Source organism: Pongo abelii, chromosome 11, assembly GCF_028885655.2.
Source record: "Pongo abelii isolate AG06213 chromosome 11, NHGRI_mPonAbe1-v2.0_pri, whole genome shotgun sequence".
Taxonomy (NCBI): domain Eukaryota; kingdom Metazoa; phylum Chordata; class Mammalia; order Primates; family Hominidae; genus Pongo; species Pongo abelii.
Genome location: NC_071996.2, coordinates 51,162,654 through 51,186,225, shown reverse-complemented (window position 1 = coordinate 51,186,225; position 23,572 = coordinate 51,162,654). Strand labels below are relative to the sequence as shown.

The window sequence follows — 23,572 nt, the reverse complement described above, 5'->3', positions numbered from 1 at the left end:
GGAATAGACATATAGATCAATAGAATAGAATTCAGAGTCCAGAAATAAAACCCTACATCTATAGCCAATTGATTTTGTACAAGAATGCTGAGATCACTCAAAATGGGAAGAATAATCTCTTCAACAAATAGGGGCTGGGACAATTGGATAGCACATGCAAAACAATGAAGTTGTTCCCCTAACTCGCACCTTACATAAAAATGAATTCAAAATGGATGAATATGTATTAGAGCTAAAAAATCATGAAACTCTTGGTCAGGCGTGGTGGCTTATGCCTGCAATCCCAGCACTTTGGGAGGCCAAGGCGGGTGGATCACCTGAGGTCAGGAGTTCGAGACCAGCCTGACCAATATGGTGAAACCCCATCTCTACTAAAAAAATACAAAAATTATCCGGGCATGGTGGTGGGTGCCTACAATCTCGGCTACTCAGGAGGCTGAGGCAGGAGAATAGCTTGAACCCAGGAGGTGGAGGTTGCAGTGAGCCAAGATCATGCCACTGCACTCCAGCCTGGGCAACAGCCTCAAAAAAAAAATCATAAAACTCTTGTAAAAAATATAGAATTAAATACTCATAGACTTAGATATGTATGACAATAAAAGCATTAACAAAAAAATTAAATTGAAGTTTACCAAAATTAAAAACTTTTATGCATCAAAAAACATTGTCAGGAAAGTGAAAAGGCAAGCTACAAAATGGGAGAAAATCTTTGCAAATTGTAAAGCTTATAAGGATCTAGTATCCAGAATATATAAGGAACTTCAACATAAAAAGGCTAACAACCCAATTGAAAAATGGGCAAAGGACTTGAATAGACATTTCTCCAGAGAAGATGTACAAACAGCCAAATGAGCACATTAAAAGATAATTAATTTCTTTAGTCATTAGGAAAATGCAAATTCAAACTATGTGGCTATAATTTTTTAAAAAGGGAAAATAAGTATTGACGAGGATTGTGGAGAAACTGGAACGCAAATATATTGATGGTGGAATGTCAAACAGCCTGGCCACTGTGGTTAATACTAATGTGGCCACTGTGTTTAAACAGTTTGGTCCTTCCTCAGAAAGTTAAACATTGACCTAGAAATTCCAGTCCTAGTTATATATCCCAAAGCATTAAAAAATAGATACTTAAATACATATATGTACAAACATGTTCATAGCAGCATTATTCACAATAGTTTAAAGACAGAAACAACCCAGAACATCCACCACCAAATGAATGGATAAATGTAATATATCCATATGATGTAATATTACACAGTCATAGAAAGGAATGAAGTACTGACACACTGCATTGTGGATAAACTTTAAAGACATTATGTTAAGTGAAAGAAGGCGGACTGGAAAGGTCACATATGATTTCATGTGCACAAAATATCCAGAACAGGAAAATCCTCAGAGACAGAAACAAGATTGATTGTTGCCAGGGCTGATGGGAAAGGAAAATGGTAACTGTTGTATTTCCTTCTAGGGTGTTGAAAGTGTTTTAAAGCTGGATTGAGGAGGTGGTTGCCAAACCCTGTGAATTGTGCAGTAAATACCACTGAATTGTTCAGTTTAAAATAGTTAATTTTATGTGATGTTAATGTTACCTCCATAAAATAAAAGTATATCAAGAAAATTCAAATATAGAGGAGTCCCTGCCTTAATATCACATAGGGTAGAATTTAGACAAAAGTCATTAGACAAGACAAAGAAAGACGATCCAAACAAGATGACCTAAAGTTAATATTGAAAAATTGCTACAGACAGAATGTTTGTGTTCTCTCAAAATCTATATGTTGAAACCTAATCCCCAATGTGATGGTGTTAGGAGGTGAGGGGGCCTTTAGGAGATGGTTGGGTCATGAGGGTGGAGCCCTCATGAATGGGATTAGTGCCCTGATGAGAGACCCCCAGGAGCTTCATGGCCCTTTCCACCATATGACACAGAGAGGAGACGGCTGTCTATGAACTAGGAGGTGGGTCATCACCAGACGCCATATTTGTGAGCACCTTGATCTTGGAGTTCTCAGCCACTAGACCTATGAAAAGTAAATTCCAGCCTTCACATGTGTGAAAAATAAATTTCTGTTGTCTATAAGCTACTCAGCCTATGAGAGTTTGTTATAGCAGCCCGAACAAAGACAAAAATAAAATGGAAGACAATAGAATAATGTAACAATGACATAAGACTGTCTCCATCAGATATTAAAATACTATAAAGCCCAAGTATGAAAACAATGTGATATTGGCACATTAATAGATAATACCAATGGAACAGAAAAAAAATCCAGAAATAGACCCAAATATATAAAAGAATTTAAAATGTGATAAAGGCAGCGTCTCAAGTCAATGAAGAAAAAAATGGACTGATTAACAAAGGTTTGCTACAACTTTGGGTAAAGGAAAATTTGAATCTACACCTTTTATTCAATGCCAGGACAAACTGCAAATAGATTGATATTTAAGTATAGAAAAGTGAAATGGTACAAGCCCTGGAAGATAGCAAGGGGTAAATTCTTTTTAACTTTTGAGTGGGAAAAGCCTTTTAAACCATGACTCAATAACCAAAGCCATTGAAAACTTCGTATATTTGACTACATAAATATTTTTAAAAAACAAAATTTGCATGATTAAAAACACAATAAGCAAAGTCCAAAGACATATACTTGTAAGCCCTGTCCCAGAAAAAGTGCTGATTTTTCTATTTTATAAAGCATTTCCAGAAATTGAGAAGAACCGATAATTTAATAGAAAAATTGATAGAAGGACATAAAAGTGGCCATTAAATATGTGAAAGACGCTCAACCTCTTTCATTTTAAGAGAAATTAAACCTACAATGATACACTTTTTTACCTTTCAGACTGACAAAAATTCCAGTTTAAAACCATACTCTGCTGGGAGGGTGGGCAGCAATGCACACTCAAATGTTACTCAAATATTTGTGAAGTGTATAAACACACCTCCATTCTGTTATGCAGAATTGCAAATGCATTTATCTTCTAACTCATTAATCCCATTTGGGGAACCTATTTCCCAGATATATCTGCTTCATTAAGCTGGCGTAGGCAAACAATGGCCTGCTGGCTACATCTAGCCTGTAGTTTGTTTTCATACAGGCTGTAAGCTAAGAATGATATTAACATTTTAAGTGGTTGGATAGGCCGGACACGGTGGCTCACGCCTGTAATCCCAGCACTTTGGGAGGCTGAGGTGGGCAGATCACCTGAGGTCAGGAGTTCGAGACCAGCCTGGCTAACATGGTGAAACCCCGTTTCTATTAAAAATACAAAAAATTAGCTGGGCATGGTGGCGCATGCCTATAATCCCAGCTACTCGGGAGGCTGAGGCAGGAGAATTGCTTGAACCCAGGAGGCAGAGGTTGCAGTGAGCCGAGATCGCGCCATTTAGCTTGGGCAACAAGAGTGAAACTCTGTCTCAAAAATAAATAAATAAACAAATAAATAAATAGTTGGATAAAATCCAAATAAGAAACAGTTTTTCACATGAAAAATATATAAAATTTAAATCTCAGCATTTATATATGAATTTAGAATTTCACCAATAAAAATTTGGTAAAATTTTTTTTCTTTTTTCTTACATAAGCATCAGCATAATATCCCTAATTGTATCTGTTGGCTCAAGAAGTCTAAAATATTTACTATCTATCTGGCCATTTACAGCAAACATTTGCCATCGCCTGCATTATAGCACTACTTATAGGCACAAGGTATTGGAAACAACCCAAATGTCCAGCAATGTGGAAATAATCAATAGTATATCCCCACAATAAAATTCCATGTGGCTATTTTTAAAAAATGAAAAATTCTCGTTTCACTGATAAAGATTTCCAGGATATTTTTAAGTGAAAAAAGGCACAAAATAATGTATGTCATTGCTCCACTTTGTGTAAGAAAGTAGGAAAATTAGAATGTATGTGTAATGTATGCATTTTTTAGCTTGTATTTGCATTGAGAACCACTGGAAGGACAAACCAGAAACTAATAAATATGGAAATATGGACACCTATAAAGGTGAATGGGAACAGTGGTGGCAGACTTAGTGCAGTGTTTGTTTTGTTTTGCTTTGGTTTGTTTTTTTAAGACAGAGTCTCATCCAGGTGCGGTGGCTCACGCCTGTAATCCCAGCACTTTGGGAGGCCGAGGAAGGTGGATCACAAGGTCAAGAGTTCAAGACCAGCCTGGCCAATATGGTGAAACCCCATCTCTACTGAAAATACAAAAATTAGCCGGGCATGGTGACGGGCGCCTGTAGTCCCAGCTACTCGGGAGTCTGAGGCAGGAGAATCACTTGAACCTGAGAGGCAGAGGTTGCAGGGAGCCGAGATCATGCCATTGCACTCCAGCCTGGGCAACAGAGTGAGATTCCATCTCAAAAAAAAAAAAAAAAAAGACAGAGTCTCACTCTGTCGCCCAGGCTGGAGTACAGTGACATTATCTCGGCTCACTGCAAACTCCGCCTCCTGAGTTCAAGTGATTCTTGTGCCTCAGTCTCCCATGTGGCTGGGATTACAGGTGTGTGCCACCATGCCCGCTAATTTTTGTATTTTTAGTAGTGATGGGGTTTTACTGTGTTGGCCAGGCCAGTCTCGAACTCCTGACATCAAGCGATCTGCCCACCTCTACCTCCCAAAGTGCTGGGATTACAGACATGAGCCACCACCCCCGGCTGTAATGCAGTGTTTTAGTTGCTGAATCCTGGTGCCTAAACAACATTGGCTGGTATATGAAATAGGCATTCAATCGACATTTATTTATTAAATGAATTAATTAATTAATAAGACATATTCCATGTGGAACTAAAGGGTAGAGCTTGGATCAATGGTGAGAATTCAGTGAAGGTTTTAGCTCGGCATCCGGAAGATCTTTTTACTCAAGCAGTCAGAACAGGAATGGGCCACTTTGGGAGATGGAAGATGGGCCACTTGATGTTAATATATTGGTTCCCAAACCTGAATACATGTAGGGGGATTTAAAACCAGATTTCTAGGACTTATTCTATAATGCATCAGAATCTCTGAGGGTATATCCCAGATGCCTGGCTTTTTGAGGTGTTTTTCTTTTAGCTTCTCAAGAAATCTGGATGTAATCAGCCTAGCACCATTCATTCACTTATTTATCCAGGAACTATCTATGGAGCACCTACTACATGCCACGCTGCTGCGTGAGGTGATGAGGACAGAGCCAGGACTAAGATAGGCAAGGTCCCAGCTCTAATGAGACTGGCAGTCTAGAGGGAGAAGAAACAGGCAGCAGGGAAGTAAAAGGACCAATACAGAAGATCATTTCACATACCCGATGAAGACGATAAGGCAGGGTGAAGTGATAGGGAGTTTAACTGGCTGGGGAAGGCCTCCTAAAGAGGCATTTTAGCTGAGAACTGCATAAGAAGGAGCTGCAGTCATGTGAAGAAGTGAACAAAGAACATTCCAGACAGAGGGGCAGCATGCAAAGGGTCTGTGGTAGGAGCAAGCTTGATGGTACCAGATTGAGCAGGAGGCCACTGTGGCCACAGGAGAGGAGCAGAAATCAATCAGATCTAAGAGGCAGGCAGGGAAGAGGTCAGGAAGGGTGGTGTAGGCCAAGGCGGGGAGTTGAGCTTTTATTTGATGAGAAATGTGAAGGCTTGGAGTTTGGGAGCCACATTAGAAGGATGCAAACATCACACCTGGTAGGAGCAGGAGTTGAGATCCACACCTTGGTCAGCTGATTTCTGTTCCCGTCCTCCCCACTAGCACTTGTATATTTTTTTCCCAGGGGGCCATGCATCTTAAATTTCTACATCCTTGCCAGTGCTCATGGATGTCTTAAACGCAATGGATACTCAATAGTTACTGAATAAAATGATAAACAAATTATTCTGAAAAAGTAATAAATACAATGAACAAAAGAAGGCAACGGGTCCAGATTTTCATCCAATCTTCTTTATGGATTTCTTGAGGGTCACTATTGCAGTAATTTACCACTTTCCAGTGAAATTACTAGTTTGAAAGATAGATCTAATTTAAATACATGCAAATAGGTATTTTTAATCCAATGAAATTAGGCTGAATTAGTGAATATATGAAAAATTTCTAAACAGATGGCTTTCAATTTTTAAAAAGTTGTGTAGTTCTATGTACTTCTTAGATGTAATAATCTTAAATATTACCCTAAATGCAAATTAACATTTAAAATACTAATTTCAAGGCATGTAGTACTTAAGAAGGGTCCCTAACCTATACAATATATAAAATAAACCATCTAAATGTTTGTAACATGGCTGACACTTTCAAAATTAGAACCATGACTAAGAGCTGAAAACCACTTAAAGGTCCATTTGTTGGAGGAAGGTTATGTGGAGAAAAGCACATGGGAACTGGCATCCTTCTAGGAGCAGTCCCAGATCCGGCACCATCTTGCTCTGTAATTTGGACAAGCTCCTTCCTCTCTCTGGGTCCTAGGTGAGAGATGGACTGGATCATCAGTAGGGCTGTTTTTTAGTTATAAAAATTCTGTGCAATCTATTCCCCAAGAGAGAATGGGGAAAGGAAAAAGCATTTGAGAAAAGGGTTGTTCCTCATTCATAAACACTGAAACAAATTTCAACCTCCAGTGATGGGGGTTGGGGAGAATAGCACCCCTCAAAACAGCCAAGAAAGAAGAGTTTGCAGATGAAAAAATTAACCCCAAGTCAAGCCACCTCTAGAAGAGAACTGGTGTCAGACATCAACAGCTGAGTACACACAGCGTTTGCATTTTTTTTGACAAACATCTGATGTGGCTTTTGGTGTGAGCAAGCATCCTCTCTCCAAAATAGTTTAAATGGAAAGCTTTGATAATTCCCTAAATTCCTGATAAGTGTGTTGAAATCTGATCCTTGACAAAAATACACCCTAAAAGGGCAGTGCTTTGGGAAGGAAAAGAAACACTGGTTATCCACAGACCCCAGATATGAATCTCACAGAAATCATTAATGAGAACATTTTTCTAGCTTACAAACACAATGACAAAACCAGCGGCTACCCAACCTGCTCCCAGATTTTCCTACACTTGCGTACAACTGCTAATTCCGTATAAATATAAGCAGAAAAATAGCTCTTGGGACTCTTAAAACAAAGCCTATTTTCTGCCACTCTCCACCCACAACCATCTGTTAGACTCTTGATGGAAGCTGCAGATGACAGCAACCTCACAAGGAAGCTTCACAGGAAAAGCAGCTTCTGAAGGGAGAGGTCAGCATTGGAAACATAACCTGTTTTAGATTTCAAACCTGTTTGGCTAATAAGTTCAAGAGAATTTAAACTACGTTTAACAATCATTATGTTTTGGTTTAAAATAACAATAAAAAGAATAAAAAATAAAAAGGAAATCTCTCGACTCTGCTTAATTGCACTAATTGTTATTTCTTCACTTATTTATTCAACCAATGTTTGAACACCTACCATGTGCTAGACTCTGTGCCAAGGGCAGGAGATAAAACAGAGAGCACGTCCTTGCCATGATGAGGCTCATGAGACAGATGAAAGGACAAGTAAACAAAGAAATCATATCAATACAATGATTTCCTTCATGGCACCCACAGGTAAGGGGCTAAGACAGAAAGTCACTGTCCCATTCATTCAGGATGACCGGAGAGCAACTTTAGACAGGAGGACCAGAGAGCAACTCTCTGAACAGGGTTAAGCCCTAAAAGATAAGATGACACAGAGAAGTGTTCTTGGCAAAAGGGATGTCCACATACAAAGGCAGTGAGGCAGGAAATAGTTTGTTAAAGTGGAAGACCAGATATACCAGTGGGACTCGAGTGTGGTGGATGAGATGAAGTAATATGGATGAGTTTGGAGGGAAAGGCAGGACAAGACCATGAAAGGTCTTACAGCCAGGGTAGGAATTTGGATGTTAAGTGCAATGGGAAGCAATGGAAGGGAGAGGTTTCAGGAGGAAATTGATCAAATCTGATTGTTAAAGGATCCACATTGGCTACCATGTGACTTGATTAGAAATAGATAAGAATGGGGGTAGGGAGAAGTGTCATGAGCTTGCTGCAGTGCAAGAGATGGGCAGTGGTCTGGAGAAGGTGGTGGTAGTCTGAACAAGGAGAAGAATGGACGGATTCAATATCTATTTTGCAGTGCATATCAAAAGATGCATTGATGGGTTGTAATCGGGTTGGGGTGGTGGTGCCATATCCTGAGACGGGAAGGACTGGAGCGAGCAGGGGTAGGATGCACAGGTGGTAGAAACAGGTTAGGGAGAAAGCAGGAAAAAAACTGTTCCATTTTGCACATGGTAAGTTTGGGTATGTCTGTGAAACTTCCAAGTGGGGGTGTCAACAAAGCATTGGATATAGGAGAATGGAATTCAGAACAGAATTCTGGGCTAAAAATAACACTTTGATGTCACCAGGATAAAGATGGTACAGAGAGGCACAGAATCCTAGGAAAAAACACTGAGAAGCTCCAACAAGCCTTGTATACGTTAGGCAAGCAAAATTCTCCGAACATAGCTTCAGGACGGCTACTTTGCCCCTGTAGTCAAATACTACAGTCATATGATTGGAAAGGGTAACTGACAACCATGGTCTGGAGAGCCTGGAAACCTCTAGCACTGGGAATGAATGAGCACTTGAAAAGTGATTGGAGCACCATGGAGGAACAATTCTCTGAGCATGATGTTCTGGGGGTGATTTGGGAACTTAGATGGCTTGAGATGGGAAAGTGTAGGGGATATTTAAGAATTGCTATAGAAAATTTAAGTAACTCTACCTTTAATCTATAATGAACTGCCAAGAAAGAATTATGATTTTTGAGAAAGGATCTCGCTCCATCACCCAGGCTGGAGTACAGTGACGTGATCATAGCTCACTGCAGCCTTGATCTCCCAGGTTCAGGCAATTCTCCCATCTCAGCCTCCCAAGTAGTTGGGACTACTGATGTGTGAGCCACCATACCTGTCCAATTTTTAAATTTTTTGTAAAGATGAAGTCACACCATGTTGCTCAGGCTAGAATTACTTGTTTAAAACATATGGTCTCATAATCTTAAAAGGGCAGGAAAGGAAGGCATTTGTTATAGGGAATTGTTCATACCACAAATTTCTAGTGGCCATGGAGCTTGCTCAGTGAGAGGCATTCTTTGTTGTTGTTGTTGTTGTTGTTGTTTTTTTTTTTGGAGCGAATGAAACTGGGAAATAACTTAATTGCCCTTATTTGACAGTTGAGGAAATAAATTCTGAGGTTTACAGTGAAGTTACTTGTCCAGTCACAACTTGTCATTCCCAACCTTAGCTGTAATCATCATCTGGTAAGTTTATGAACCAAAACCCAACAATCAACCACACAAACAAACAAACTAAAACAAACACAAAATACCAGCATTCCGACTCACTTTTGGAGATCCTGATTCATTCAGCCTGGGATGAGTGAGATCCACACATCTGTATTTTTCAAAGTTTGCCTGTTTCTTTCAGAGGTTGTTAATAAAGAACAAATCAAATAAAAAAATAAAAGCTCACCCAGGTGGTTCTGACATGCCAGAAGCACCAGACAGGACTTGTACTCAAGCTTTCTAACCTAAGTATCTGTCCTCGATACTTTACTTTTTGTCACTGCTAAACTCTCATCACTTCTATTTCCTTAGCAACCACTGACCTCCACCACTTGTCCTCCACCTCTGCATGGCTCTTCTGAAGGAAATTAGAATGCCCTAGATGACCAGATCCTCCTCCCTATTGCTACTCCGTCTCTTCCTCTGCCCCCACCCCGGCCCTGGCCACATAGATGCTGAGGTTCTGCTGGTCACACTTCCTTTTCCCGTCTGTTCTTTACTAGCTGATCTCATCCATTCCAATTTCTGCAAAGCCTTTGGTGTTACTGATGCCAGTCTTATCTCTGGTCTTGACCTGACCTCCTGCCCAGTATCCAGGACTGTGGCATTTATGATTTACAAAATAACAATTTAAAGAGGACCTTAAATTGTTTCTTTATAAATGTATGAGTTAATCTATTGAGGCAGGTCCTGAGATAGGAGAAGACTGGAGTGTGTGGTGGTGGGATGGTTAATACAATCATGTTGATGTTGTGGCAGACACACCCTTGGGTGGCCTTATGATTCCTGTCTCTTAGTGTCTACGCCCTTGGTGTAATTCCCTCCCCTTGAGTGTGGGGAAGGCCAGTGACCTGCTTCTAACTAATAAAATACAGCAAAAGTGAAGAGATTTTGCAGAGATAAGTGAAGTCCCTAATAAGTTAACTGAACTAATCAAACACTGTGTTGTGTGGGCCTGATCTAATCAGGCAAGCCCTTTCCAGATATAACTGAAGTCCCTAATAAGTTGACTGAACTAATCAAAGACTGTGCTCCCATTGCATGGGCCTGATCTAATCAGGCGAGCCCTTTCCAAGAGCCAAGATCTTCCCTGAAGTAAGAGACTCCAAGCAGTGGAAACTCTCCATTGTTGGCCTTAACTGTTACGAATTCTACAGCCACAGAGAAAGAATTCTGTCACAATCTGAGGAGGAGCTTGGATGTAGATCCTTCTCTACTTGGCCCACGGGATGAGAATGTAGCCCTGGCACCACTTTCGTTTCAGACTTGTGCTAGATTCCAAACCCACATAATAATGTGCTATTGTTTTAAATTTGTAATAGTTTTTACTCAGCAGATAACTAACATAGATGTCCTAGGCCAAAAGCAGAACTCTTACATCTTGGCGATCTCTAATCTGGGTTCACTTGATCACTGACCAAAATCTCCTTATGGTAGTGAGAAGAGCACACAAGACAGATATTCATAAGATAGGAGCTGTGTGTGTCCATGGCCCCTGCTCACCCTGGAACTAAAACAGAGGAAGAACACAGTGTTCTTCTAAACAATAATTGTTAAAAATGTTCAACATTGGTAAAAGGAAAATGTCATTGCTTTTGAATATACTGTTCACCAAATCAAATTTGTATACTGAAGGTGAAATACTTTTCCTTTTGTGACTGTAGTCAATCTCTTGTTTTAGCACTGAAAAGTAACTGCAGAATCCTAGGCTCTCCTGAGGATAACAGGTGTTCACTGAGAATCACTGTTCAGAAATATGTTATCATCTTGTTCTGCAACGTTACTGAGTCAGCTAGTGTAACAACGGTTTTGTTCAAATATGCAATAATACTGTAAGGGAGATTTCATGAGAAAAACACAGTATCTTTAAGTACACACAGGACACTTTAATTTTGATACGACATAAACTTCAAACCTAAAATTACTGCTAAAGAAGTATGTGGCTTAGTGTTTGTCTTCCCTATGCTAAAATTTCAACCACAGTTGGATACAATGCACTCAGTAAGTAACAGCAACAAAGCCCTTATGTTTGAAATAAGCAGTTTCCCCTTTGGACAACCGGAAGAGGAAACGTAGTAGTAGGAGGGTGCATAGGGTCTGATTTGTTACTGATACTTTTGAGTGGTGCTGTTAAGTCCACGGATGCTGACAAAGGCAGATTTTTCTGAAAGCAAGATAGCCACCTAGGGAGGTGGGGGTGAGGAGATTAGATTCCTATAGCATTGGAGCTGGCACAGATGTTTGAGGTTATCCAATTCCATTCATTCATTGCATGATACAAGCTCAGAGATATGAAGACTAGAAAATCACCAGCCAATTAAATGGCAGAGCAGGGATTAAAACCCAGCTTAACAAATTTCCATGATAGAATATCCACATTCTATCCTAATTGTTCTCTCCACTGTCCTCCCTCTAAAAAATACACAATTCTTTTGAGACTTGTAGTTATTGAAGTTGGTTAGTTCTGCACAAGATCAGCTACATTACATGATGTAATTATTCATAGTCAGCCTTGATGACATTAATGACTTAAAAAAAGAGCTCTGTAGTTCTCCTTGAAGAGCTCCTTCACATCCCTTGTAAGTTGGATTCCTAGGTATTTTATTCTCTTTGTAGCAATTGTGAATGGGAGTTCACTATTATTTGGCTCTCTGTTATTGGCGTATAGGAATGCTTGTGATTTTTGCACATTGATTTTGTATCCTGAGATTTTGCTGAAGTTCCTTACCAGCTTAAGGAGATTTTGGGCTAAGATGATGGGGTTTTCTAAATATACAATCATGTCATCTGCAAACAGAGACAATTTGACTTCCTCCCTTCCTATTTGAATACTCTTTATTTCTTTCTGTTGCCTGATTGCCCTGGCCAGAACTTCCAATACCATGTTGAATAGGAGTGGTGAGAGAGGGCATCTTCGTCTTGTGCTGGTTTTCAAAGGGAATGCTTCCAGCTTTCGCTCATTCACTATGATACTGGCTGTGGGTTTGTCATAAATAGCTCTTATTATTTTGAGATACATTCCATCAATATCTAGTTTGTTGAGAGTTTTTAGCCTGGAGGGGTTTTGCTCAAGGAAATAAAAGAGGACATAAACAAATGGAAAAACATTCCATACTCATGGATAGGAACAATCAATATCGTGAAAATGGCCATACTGCCCAAAGTAATTTATAGATTCAATGCTATCCCCATCAAGCTACCACTGACCTTCTTCACAGAATTAGAAAAAACTACTTTAAATTTCATATGGCACCAAAAAAGAGCCCATATAGCCAAGACAATCCTAAGCAAAAAGAACAAAGCTAGAGGCATCATGCTAACTGACTTCAAACTACACTACAAGGCTACAGTAACCAAATAGCACGGTACTGGTACCAAAACAGATATATAAACCAATAGAACAGAACAGAGGCCTCAGAAATAATGCCACACATCTGCAACTATCTGATCTTTGACAAACCTGACAAAAACAAGCAATGGGGAAAGGATACCCTATTTAATAAGTGGTGTTGGGAAAACTGGCTAGCCATTTGCAGAAAACTGAAACTGAATCCCTTCCTTACACCTTATACAAAAATTAACTCAAGGTGGATTAAAGACTGGAAACCTAAAACCATAAAAACCCTAGAAGAAAACCTAGGCGATACCTTTCAGGACATAGGCATGGGCAAAGACTTCATGACTAAAACACCAAAACCAATGGCAACAAAAGTCAAAATTGACAAATGGGATCTAATTAAACTAAAGAGCTGCACAGCAAAAGAAACTATCATCACAGTGAACAGGCAACCTATAGAATGGGAGAAAATTTTTGCAATCTATCTATCTGACAAAGGGCTAATACCCAGAATCTACAAGGAACCTAAACAAATTTACAACAACAACAAAAAAACCCCATCAAAAAGTGGGCAAAGGATATGAACAGATGCCTCTCAAAAAAGACATTTATGCGACCAACAAACATATGAAGAAAAGCTCATCATCACTAGTCATTAGAGAAATGCAAATGAAAACCACAATGAGATACCATCTCACGCCAGTTAGAATGGCTATCATTAAAAAGTTAGGAAACAACAGATGCTGGAAAGGATGTGGAGAAATAGGAACACTTTTACACTGTTGGTGGGAGTGTAAATTAGTTCAACCATTGTGGAAGACAGTGTGGTGATACCTCAAGGATCTAGAACTGGAAATACCACTTGACCCAGCAATCCCATTACTGGGTATATACCCAAAGGATTATAAATCATTTACTATAAACACTTGTATGTTTATTGCAGCACTATACACAATAGCAAAGACTTGGAATCAACCCAAATGCCCATCAACGGTAGACTGGATAAAGAAAATGTGCCACATATACACCATGGAATACTATGCAGTCATAAAAAGGGATGAGTTCATGTCCTTCGCAGGGACATGGATGAAGCTGGAAACCATCATCCTCAGCAAACTAACACAGGAACAGAAAATCAAACACCTCATGTTCTCACTCATAAGTGAGAGTTGATCAATGAGAGCACATGGACACAGGGAGGGGAACATCACACACCGGGGCCTGTTGGGTGTGGGGGTCTAGGGGAGGGATAGCATTAGGAGAAATACCTAATGTAGGTGACGGGTTGATGGGTGCAGCAAACCACCACAGCATGTGTATACCTATGTAACAAACCAGCGTGTTCTGCATATGTATCCCAGAACTGCATATGTATCCCAGAACTGCATATGTATCCCAGAAGTGTGTGTGTGTGTGTATAAATATGTGTGTGTAGAGCTTATATATATGTGTCTAGAGCTTATATAAGCTCTAAACTGTATGCTAAGCCTTACAGCTCACATAATTTACTTCCTTAATAAGCAACCAATGACACACGAGCCACATGCACACCTCCACGAAGCTTCTCAGTGTGGCCTCTTTTATGGAGTTTCAAGAACTTGCTCATCTTATAGATGGGGAAACAGGTCTAGAAAGTGCTAGATCAGCCAAGACTTGGACCAGACCTCGCTCCCATTGCTTTGTGTTGAGAGCTTTAGCACTTACTCGCTAGGTCCGGCAGGCAGAAAAGAATATTTGGGTTTCCTCAGTGGATGGCTAGAAGCCACAGTTCGATATAATTCACTCAGTCTCGTGGTGTAATAGTTGGGTGGCTGTCTTCTAAATGAAATTCTAAACTGCTACGGATGCTGCTAACAAGTGGACTGAGAAATAGAATAAATACTTCTTTGAGGAGGGCTTCTTTCATGTTAAGGGTAGAAGGCAGTGTGGTTAGGTGTGGTGACTCCTAAGTTTAATTCCTCAGTAACTTAACAGCTATGTGACATAGAGTGAGTTACCTAACTTCTCTAAACTTCATCTTCCTGATCTTTAAAATGGGAAAAATAATATTACTAAACAGAATTGTTGTTAGGAGTAAATGAGAAAGTCATTAAGAGAGAATGCTACATGCTCCATGATGTCGGCTATTATGATGCTGCTGTCAGTGATGAAAAACATCTCTTATCTTACAGGATATAATATTCATAATCCCTTGAGATATTCTTACCTTTTAAAATTTGGAAGTTTGCCAAGTCAGTTAAGAGACAATAAAACACTTCAGTCACAAGTATATTGTTGATCAACAAAATTTGTTGAAAAGTGTAGCATCATACTCAAATACAGCAGTACATACTAGGTAAGTTTCTGTAATGTTGGTCCTCCTTGTTTTCCCCCTACCTTCCCCGCTAAAACCACCTTAGTAATAAAAAAAACACCTAGCACAGTTGCAAATACATTCCTGTTTTTTAAAAAGCCAGAATATACGTGTGTGTGTGTGTTATGTGTATAGTTTTAAAATGTGCCCTATAAATTTTTTAGTTTTTCCCTTGGTCTTTTGCAAAAGAAAACAAATCCTCAAATATACTTAGAGCTACATCATAAAAATGACCTTGAATTATTGGGAAAGGAAGGGGGCGTACTCTCTTTATGAAGGTAGAGAAATAAGAAAAATACAATCAAAAATGTTTTTATCTGTGCTGAATTAAGAATATCCTACCACGTGAGAGTTACCCGTTTTGTTATTTTTTTAAAAAAATTAACCACCTCCCCCTATTTCAAATAAACACATTCTCCAAGGATTCTGAAAGCTTACTGGACTCCAAGTACCAACACTAATTTCCTGAGAAAACTAAGAGAGCAGTGCTGTCCAGTGCAGAAACAGACTATTCTTCAATTTAATAAAGTGAAAACAAATATTTGTCACTTAAGTTTTAGAGAAGCAATGGAAAATGTGTATGTACGTAACTGAAATGCCATCCATAAAACAGTTACAACCAACAAAATAAGGAAGGCTTATGTTTCTATTTTACTTCAAAAGGAACAAATCAATTGGTCATCAGTCTTATAAGTTCTGGATTTGCCACCACCTCCAGAAACCGTACAAATGGATAGTTCTTTTGTTTTACTTATTTATAACACATATATCACATAAGGCAAATTCACTTCATGCTTTACTTCAGTAAAACGGGGAAAAAAGCTTTCTCTGCAATTGGCACTAAAGTTGTTTTAAGTTCTTAATAGCAAGGAGATACATCCAACTATAAGCAGAATGAACACAGTCATAATACATATCAAATCAAAATTATTTCCTTTATATAATCAGCAATGAGTAACTCCAGAGGTAGTATGGCAGAAACGAGCATGGATCCTATCAGGTCACAACCAAGACAAAATTAGTATTTTTTCTATGGTTTTGACCATAAATTGCTTTACACATTTAGGACCTGAATAAAAACCACTTTCACCAGAAATCTTGGCCCATTAATTCAACTGACATATCAATTTACAACTTTCAGGACTGCAGATATAAAAAATGTAAAGTATAAAATTATGTAAGCTTGAAATGGTTTTAATTGTATTCATTAAAAATATTTACATTTCCCAGTACTTACTTGACAAAACCCCCTTGCAATATAATTCTACTCTAAACTTTTATTTATAAAATGAGGCTCACTTATGACATTTCAATGACCGATACTGCAAATTACTTACATTCTGTAAAAAATCTTACGAACTTTCATATCAAAGGTAGTTTATATTGGATTATCTGAAACCCAATAGAGCCCACAGATGAGCTTCCTATAGTTCTTTTCATTAATGCTTGGAAAGCATGTGAACATGAAAAGTGCTGTTAAGTGCTATCATCTCCCTTAAATTTTCACTTATACTGTGTGCACATTGTGAAATAAACACATATGCAGCATGTCCATGTTTTGATATGTATTTTTTATTTCCCTGCAGTTTTCACTTATCAAGAACAAGTAACAGGGAAAGTTGTCTGAACTAGTGCATAAACAAACATTCTGAAACACCACTACACGTATCTAATTTACAAGAACCGTATAAAAAAAGTCACTAAAACACTACACTATGAAGGTGTCCAACGCTTACAGTCAGACTTTTTCCAACCCGTTACTTGCCTTGTAGCCACAGGAAAACTCTCCAAAATTGAAAAGACAATCTTGCCACAACCCTACCCCCCTCCCAACACCTGGGATGGCTCGATATCTAGACTTCCAATAATTATTGCAATGATATAATGCAATACATACCCGGTAAAGTATCTTTTATGTGGTGTGTTACAGTTTTAAAGCCAGTTAAAATATGCAGCCTTCAGATAAAATGTAATCCTCGAAATTTTCATATCTGCACAGTTTAAATGTGCTAGATGCATAATTTTTCCTATTCCATTTTTTCTGTGTAATTATTTTTTATAAATTGGTATTATAAATAGAAATATACATTCAAAATATATGGAAAAGTGAGTTACTACATTAAATTTGCATGTATCGATCCATCCCTTTCCCCTGCACAGTAATAGAAAATACTATTTTGCCTTGAACTTCATATTTGACAGTGAAATGCCACTAAGTATTTACCAAAAAGTCCATCTAGTCAAATTGTGAAACAAAATGAACCAAGTGAAAACTTTACAGTTCCTTTAGAAAAAAATTACAAGAATTTCATTTCCTAGCTATGAATCTTTAACTTTTTAGACACAAAGTTGGATTTATTTTTACAAGATACAAAATGTAAACATGGCAAAATAAATAGTTAAAACAAGTGATGCAGGATCCCATTTCATGCTCATGATCCCATTAAAGAATTATTTTTTAAAATCCATTCAGTTGCAAATTCAAGTGCAAAAGCATGATGATGAATATCTACTATTCAAGTAACAGAAATAATATTGATGATACAAATAAACTATTTTACAAGGTAGTGATTTTCCCAATTTTACAAAATATACATCATATATGGATTTAACATCCAATATACTATAGTCCATTTAGGTCCATTGTTACACTCTGTGATCCACAGAGTGTTGCCTTTTGCATTCAGCTGGAATATGAATGACTGCACACCATCAGCACAGGTCAGAGCCACGTGTTTTAGGTTATGTCACTTCCATAGCTACTGTTGTCTCTGCTATTCCATTTAAGCCCAATCTTTCTGGTTCGTGGTTCTCTCTATGGTAAGGCAAAGGATAAAATAAATATCAATACTCTCTAGAACATGATGTTACCACTTAGTATTTTACAAAAACATTGTTATGTAATTACAACTAAACATGACTTCACAAGAACAATTCCCATTTTTGCCATTTCTAGATAGGAATGAGAAAAACTTTTCTTCAGCTCAGAAATTCCATTAATTCCTAATTTTCTTATTATGGCTATTTACTTAGGAAAGATAATAACTTAACATGGCATTTCAGTAGAAGCCAATGAGAAATTACTTATGAAATATGTATCACAGGACAAACCAAGTTTTTCTTTTTTTTTTCTCGAGAGATGAAGCATATGACACTCAAAAAGAATAACCATTAGGAGCACAATATTACTGAAATTACTTTCCACTAGAGTTTAATTCTATAGGCTTAAGATCATGTATTTATTAACCTATGCAAATTAATTTTTTTCTGATTCATTGTTCTCCTTGTATTCGTGTCATAGCAAGAAATATAAAAACATTCTAAAATATATTATAGATGTACGTTAATCCTAGAATATTCTCATTTTTAATATACATAAGGTAATTTACTTTCCCTTTGTGTATGACGCTAAAGAAAACACAAATTTGGATGTGAAACCTAAACTCTGGCATGGAGTTAATCATAACAACTCCCATCTTCCAGACTGCCTAAACTATGAAACATTAATACAAGAGTAACTTCACGCCTGTAATCCCAGCACTTTGGCAGGCTGAGGCGGGTGGATCACCAGGTCAGGAGATTGAGACTATCCTGGCCAACATGATGAAACCCCATCTCTGCTAAAAATACAAAAATTAGCCAGGCATGGTGGCATGTGCCTATAGTCCCAGCTACTTGGGAGGCTGAGGCAGGAGAATCACTTGAACCCGGGAGGCGGAGGCTGCAGTGAGCTGAGATTGCGCCATTGCACTCCAGCCTGGGCAAGACAGCAAGACTCCATCTCGGGGGTGGGGTGGGCAGTGGGGGGGAAGAGTAACTGAAGCTTCTAACATAGACTCTGATGTGTTTGACAGTTTGATGTCCTTTTCTTTCTTTTCCTTTCTCTCTCTCTCTCTACTACTACTCTCTCTTTCTCTAACAATCCTACTAGGTTGGCATTTAAGCATCCTACTAGGCACCTTAAACAAATACCTAAGTCACAGAGCTTTATACAGATCTTCAGTATCTATGAAAAATCAAGTCTGTCAATAAACACCTATTGCTTGAGCAGTGTAAAAAAAAGTCTTTTTCTTCCCATAGGACAGCCAGCACAAAGGGAGAAAAATCACTGAAACACACACACACACCTTGCTATGCTGCTGATGGCACTGCTGGGAGTAACCTTTGGCACTCTGTCCATACTGGCAGCAACTGTGGCAAGTTTTAAGGCTGTTGGCGATGGTGCTGAAGTCCGTGTATTGATATGCACATTGACTGGAGAAACAACACTGACATTATTGAGGTGCACTGCATTTGTCAGGCAGGAATTGTTCATGGGAAGTGTCTGAGGACTGCTTGTGCACAATGCTGGGATTAAGTGGTTTGTAGTGGTGTGGCCAACTGTCCTTACAAGTTGTACAGCTGAAATCCCTGGGCTGGATGATAAAGCCATATTGGTGGAGTATAATGTTTTAGAGGTTCCTGAAAAAGAAAGAAGTCATTCAATTAGTATCATGAGACATCAATACAACTATTTTTAGAAGTTTAATAAAATAAATATGAACATTTGTATTTGAATTGAATGCCAAGTTAACTTTTCACACACTGGTCTCTCCAAAGGGAGCTTCTGATCACTAAGTAGAATGTACTAATCTGCTACAATCCCCAAAACACCCTCTTTCTACTGGTCTACATAAAAGGGCTTTGCAAAGTATTCTGCCGCCTATATCTGGCAACTGTGGAGTTAAGTATAACAGGACAGATGGAAATGACAGTTGGGTTTCCCTAAGTATGTACACATGCATTAATATTAGTAAAAATGGACAATCAGGCTCACGGGTATATATAAAAGCAACTGGAAAATCCTAGGGTCTGAGAGGTAGTTGAAGAATGATAGGAATAGCCAGTCTTTGCAGACTCAGGGTACTAAGAAGCAGACAGGGTTTCACGGCAATACTCTATCTAAAGAGAGGGAGCCAGAGTTAGTATGCCTATGAGCAGTATGTAAGAGTGGGAAGGCAAATCTGATTTCCAATTTATTACTGTCCTGGATTATATTTCACCTTTTTATCAATGCGTGGATGATTCAATGGGGATGGTTAGCTCAACAGATTTCCTAAGATGTGAGGCAACTGGCAGTATGTGAATGAAACCAGGAAGGGGAGAATGTTACACAGGTATGTATTCAATGGATGAGGGAGAAAACAAGGAGTAGATTCTACATGAATTCTAGAAAACATCCACCTATGTCCCCCTCTCTTTCCAAAGAAATCCTAAAGAGTCCTGACTGACTTCTTATACACATTTTCCCCTTGGATAAAAAAACAAAAAACAAACTCCCAATCACTGAGTTACAACTTCAAGAAAGTAGGTACCATGTGAAACCCCAGCTGTACCTGAAGGCTGGACAACACCGTTTATGTTGTTGTGGCCAGTGTTCTGTTCCTTGGCTACCTCACTGCGACTTGGAACAGGTGCACTGACCACTGCAGATGCAGCAAAGTGGGCGCTGGCTGAGTCAAGTGTTTTAGACATACAGTCAGAGGTGCTTGAGCCCTATAAAATGAACAAAGTTAAACACTCTAATTTTTAGATGTGATTTTATGAACATATTAAGGGATGGGGCAAACCCAAGAGGCTGTTGCCTTTCTAACCTTGAACAATTACAAGTGTTTAGATTAAGAGATCTACGATTCCATAGATGATTTTTGGCATATGAAGCAGGGAAATGAACGAAAACTGAGAAGTTATTTCTGAGAAAGAACTAGAGATTAAATAACCCAAGGCTTTAATGTTCTATTAATTTTTCCAATAAATATTAATGGTTTTAAAAATGCTTGACAAACTAGATACTTGGATAAAATGAAATCATAGAGATGATTAATAGACATTTTTGTCACAATGTGAAAACGTATCTTGGCCTAACCCTGAAACAGGATGAAAATACTTTTGGTTGGTTAACCAAGAGACTCAGAAAAAGCAAACAAAGTAAAGTTAAATGGCCATTCCTCCTTGATTCTGTATAAAACTGGTTACTAAATCCTAGTTACTAAGTCCTACAGCCCTAGTCCTTGAGCAAGTCCCAGATCCACCTGGATGTCACAGGAGTGTTGGGTTCCAGGGTCACTGAGATTTTCATGTTACTGGAGTCAGGATCTTTAAAGTCAGCGTACTGACCGACCCTTTGAGAATGGGCTGAACCACAATGGGCAGATTCTAGCCTGAGAGCTCACAAAATATAACCAAAATTGAGTAAACCTCAGTTATTACTTTAGAAGTGGTTTTAGAATTATAGAGCAATAAAACTTAAGACCTAAAACGCAAGGTTTATGTTTTTCAGGTGGTTCAAATTTGAAATAGATTTCTTAGTTTTGTTTTTAGTGGCTTAAAACAGAAATTTATCATCATATAGTTCTGCAGGCCAGAAGTCCACAATGAAGCTTATGGGGTTAAAATCAAGGTGTTGGCAGGGCTGGTTCCTTCTGGCAATTATGGTTTTATGAAGTATTTTTAATCTTATTTCTAGCATCTTTATTTAGTGGTGTCTACAAACAACTTCCCCTAGTGGCAATTTTCTTCTTCATTTTAAAACATTTTAATTAAAAAAAAATTTTTCTTTTTTTTTTTTTGAGACATAGTCTGACTCTATCACCCAGGCTGGAGTGCAGTGGCGCGATCTTAGCTCACTGAAACCTCCACCTTCAGGGTTCAAGCGATTCTCATGCCTCAGCCTCCCAAGTAGCTGGGCTTACAGGTATTCACCACCATGCCCAGTTAGTTTTAGTATTTTTAGTAGAGATAGGGTTTTGCCACATTGACCAGGCTGATCTTGAACTCCTGACCGCAAGTGATCCGCCCGCCTCGGCAGCCCAAAGTGCTGGGATTACAGGCATGAGCCACCGTGCCTGGCTGCAATTTTCTTCAACAGGGAAATGTGATTCACAATGGCAAGGGGTTATGCTGTTAATGTATTGCACAATTCAACTGAATTACTGCCCAGCTCATGGAGCACATCCACGTGGCACTTAAACACATAGTTTAGGAAGTGGTTAGGAAAGTTTTATCTTTCAAAAAAATCTTCTTTGGGGGAGTGGAGGTGGAGAATGATTCTTACAACTACATATGTAATTACTTCTATAAATTCTCAACAACCCTTCAAAAAATTTAAAATACCATATTTGGCTCCAGCACTCTTCTCAAAATATCAAGAGATTAGTTTATAAGCTAGTCACTTAAAATTACATACATTAACTGAAAAGAAATTCAGGTTACAGACCCCAAATCAAGAGTGGCAAAACCAAGATTATCTTCTGTGACTTGACTAAAATGGAATAAAACTACATAATGATGTAACTTTATGTTTATTTCATAGAAACAAACGTAACTATGACAAAAAGAGCAGTTTACCTGTGCTTTTGGATGTGCCTGTTGCGAGGAATGCTGAGATTGCTGTTTCTGCTGAAGCTGGGCCAGTTGCTGCCTTTGCATCTGAACTAACTGCTGCTGATGTGTCTGAAACTGCTCTTCTGTGATACCCCCTGTTACTGGTAAAGAACATGAATTTTGGAAATGAGTACATTTTAAAAGATTTTTAATAACACAAGCAGAATATGATATAAACTTATTCCACAATTAAGATGAAAGCAATTACAAATTACAATATGGATTATCAGAAAATAATCTAATGAAAATGGCAAATCTTTCAGCAAGTGTGGTGTATGCTTGTATCTATGATCTCCAACACATGCTAAGAAAAGTGCCTAAATGTAGTTTTTGTTGAATAATACAGTTCTAACATGAGTATTTTACCATTTATTCAGACTTAGTATCTTTGAGACCACTCTTAATTCTCTATATTATGGAGAGCATGTAATGAGAAAAACTGTATTTATTCATGTTAACAATAATGATGACTAAGTTATAGCCTTAATAAGAAAGCAGGACCATCTGCAAGACTATAAATGATTTTTACTGCTGGTTTCATAAAACATTGAAGTGAAAATACTTTATTCTCTGATTACAAATCAAGGTAGAGAACAACATTCATCTAACATAACCATAAACCATAGTTTAAGCCAATAGATTCAATGCCTAAAGTAAATCCATCTATAAAAATATGGGCTAGAAATCAGACAAGTATTCAGAAAACTGAAGATACTATGTATCCTCAGATGCAGTAAATTCTACTGCGACCAACTGTGTTAAAAGTGTGTTTCAAATGAAAACAAGACATCTACAACTTTGGTTGAAAAAATCAGCTAAGTTACAGAAACTACTTTTCTCAAAGAAATGTAAACAAAATTTCATTCGTTGATATTTAAGTAGATCACTGATAAGCTGATTTAGAGAACACAAAGACATTTCCATGGAAGTCACTACAATATTAGAGTCAATAAAAATTAAATGACATGATAATACATGTACTTTAGAGTAATTTTGCTCTATTTTCTTTATTGCTTGCTTTCCTTTCTCCCAATGATTTCAATCGACAAATATTTACTATCTACTATAATGCAGAATGCTGCACTAAGAGTCACAGTGAATACAGGGGAAAATAAGAAGAGGATCTCTGTTCCAAAGTCCTGGAAT

At 38.2% G+C, this 23,572-nt stretch overlaps 1 protein-coding gene across 1 annotated transcript in view; it reads right to left on the bottom strand.

The window, feature by feature from the left end:
- Nucleotides 1-16,558: 16,558 nt before the first annotated feature.
- The window catches only part of EPC2 (enhancer of polycomb homolog 2), a 142,769-nt gene continuing 135,755 nt past the window's right edge, over nucleotides 16,559-23,572 (bottom strand). Inside the window, exons 11-14 of the mRNA XM_002812468.6 lie at nucleotides 22,391-22,527; nucleotides 20,380-20,539; nucleotides 19,132-19,465; nucleotides 16,559-17,819 (exon numbers count right to left, since the gene is read on the bottom strand). Coding sequence (XP_002812514.4) covers nucleotides 17,747-17,819; nucleotides 19,132-19,465; nucleotides 20,380-20,539; nucleotides 22,391-22,527 — 704 coding nt within the window. The 3' untranslated portion in view covers nucleotides 16,559-17,746. The remainder of the gene's footprint in view (nucleotides 17,820-19,131; nucleotides 19,466-20,379; nucleotides 20,540-22,390; nucleotides 22,528-23,572) is intronic.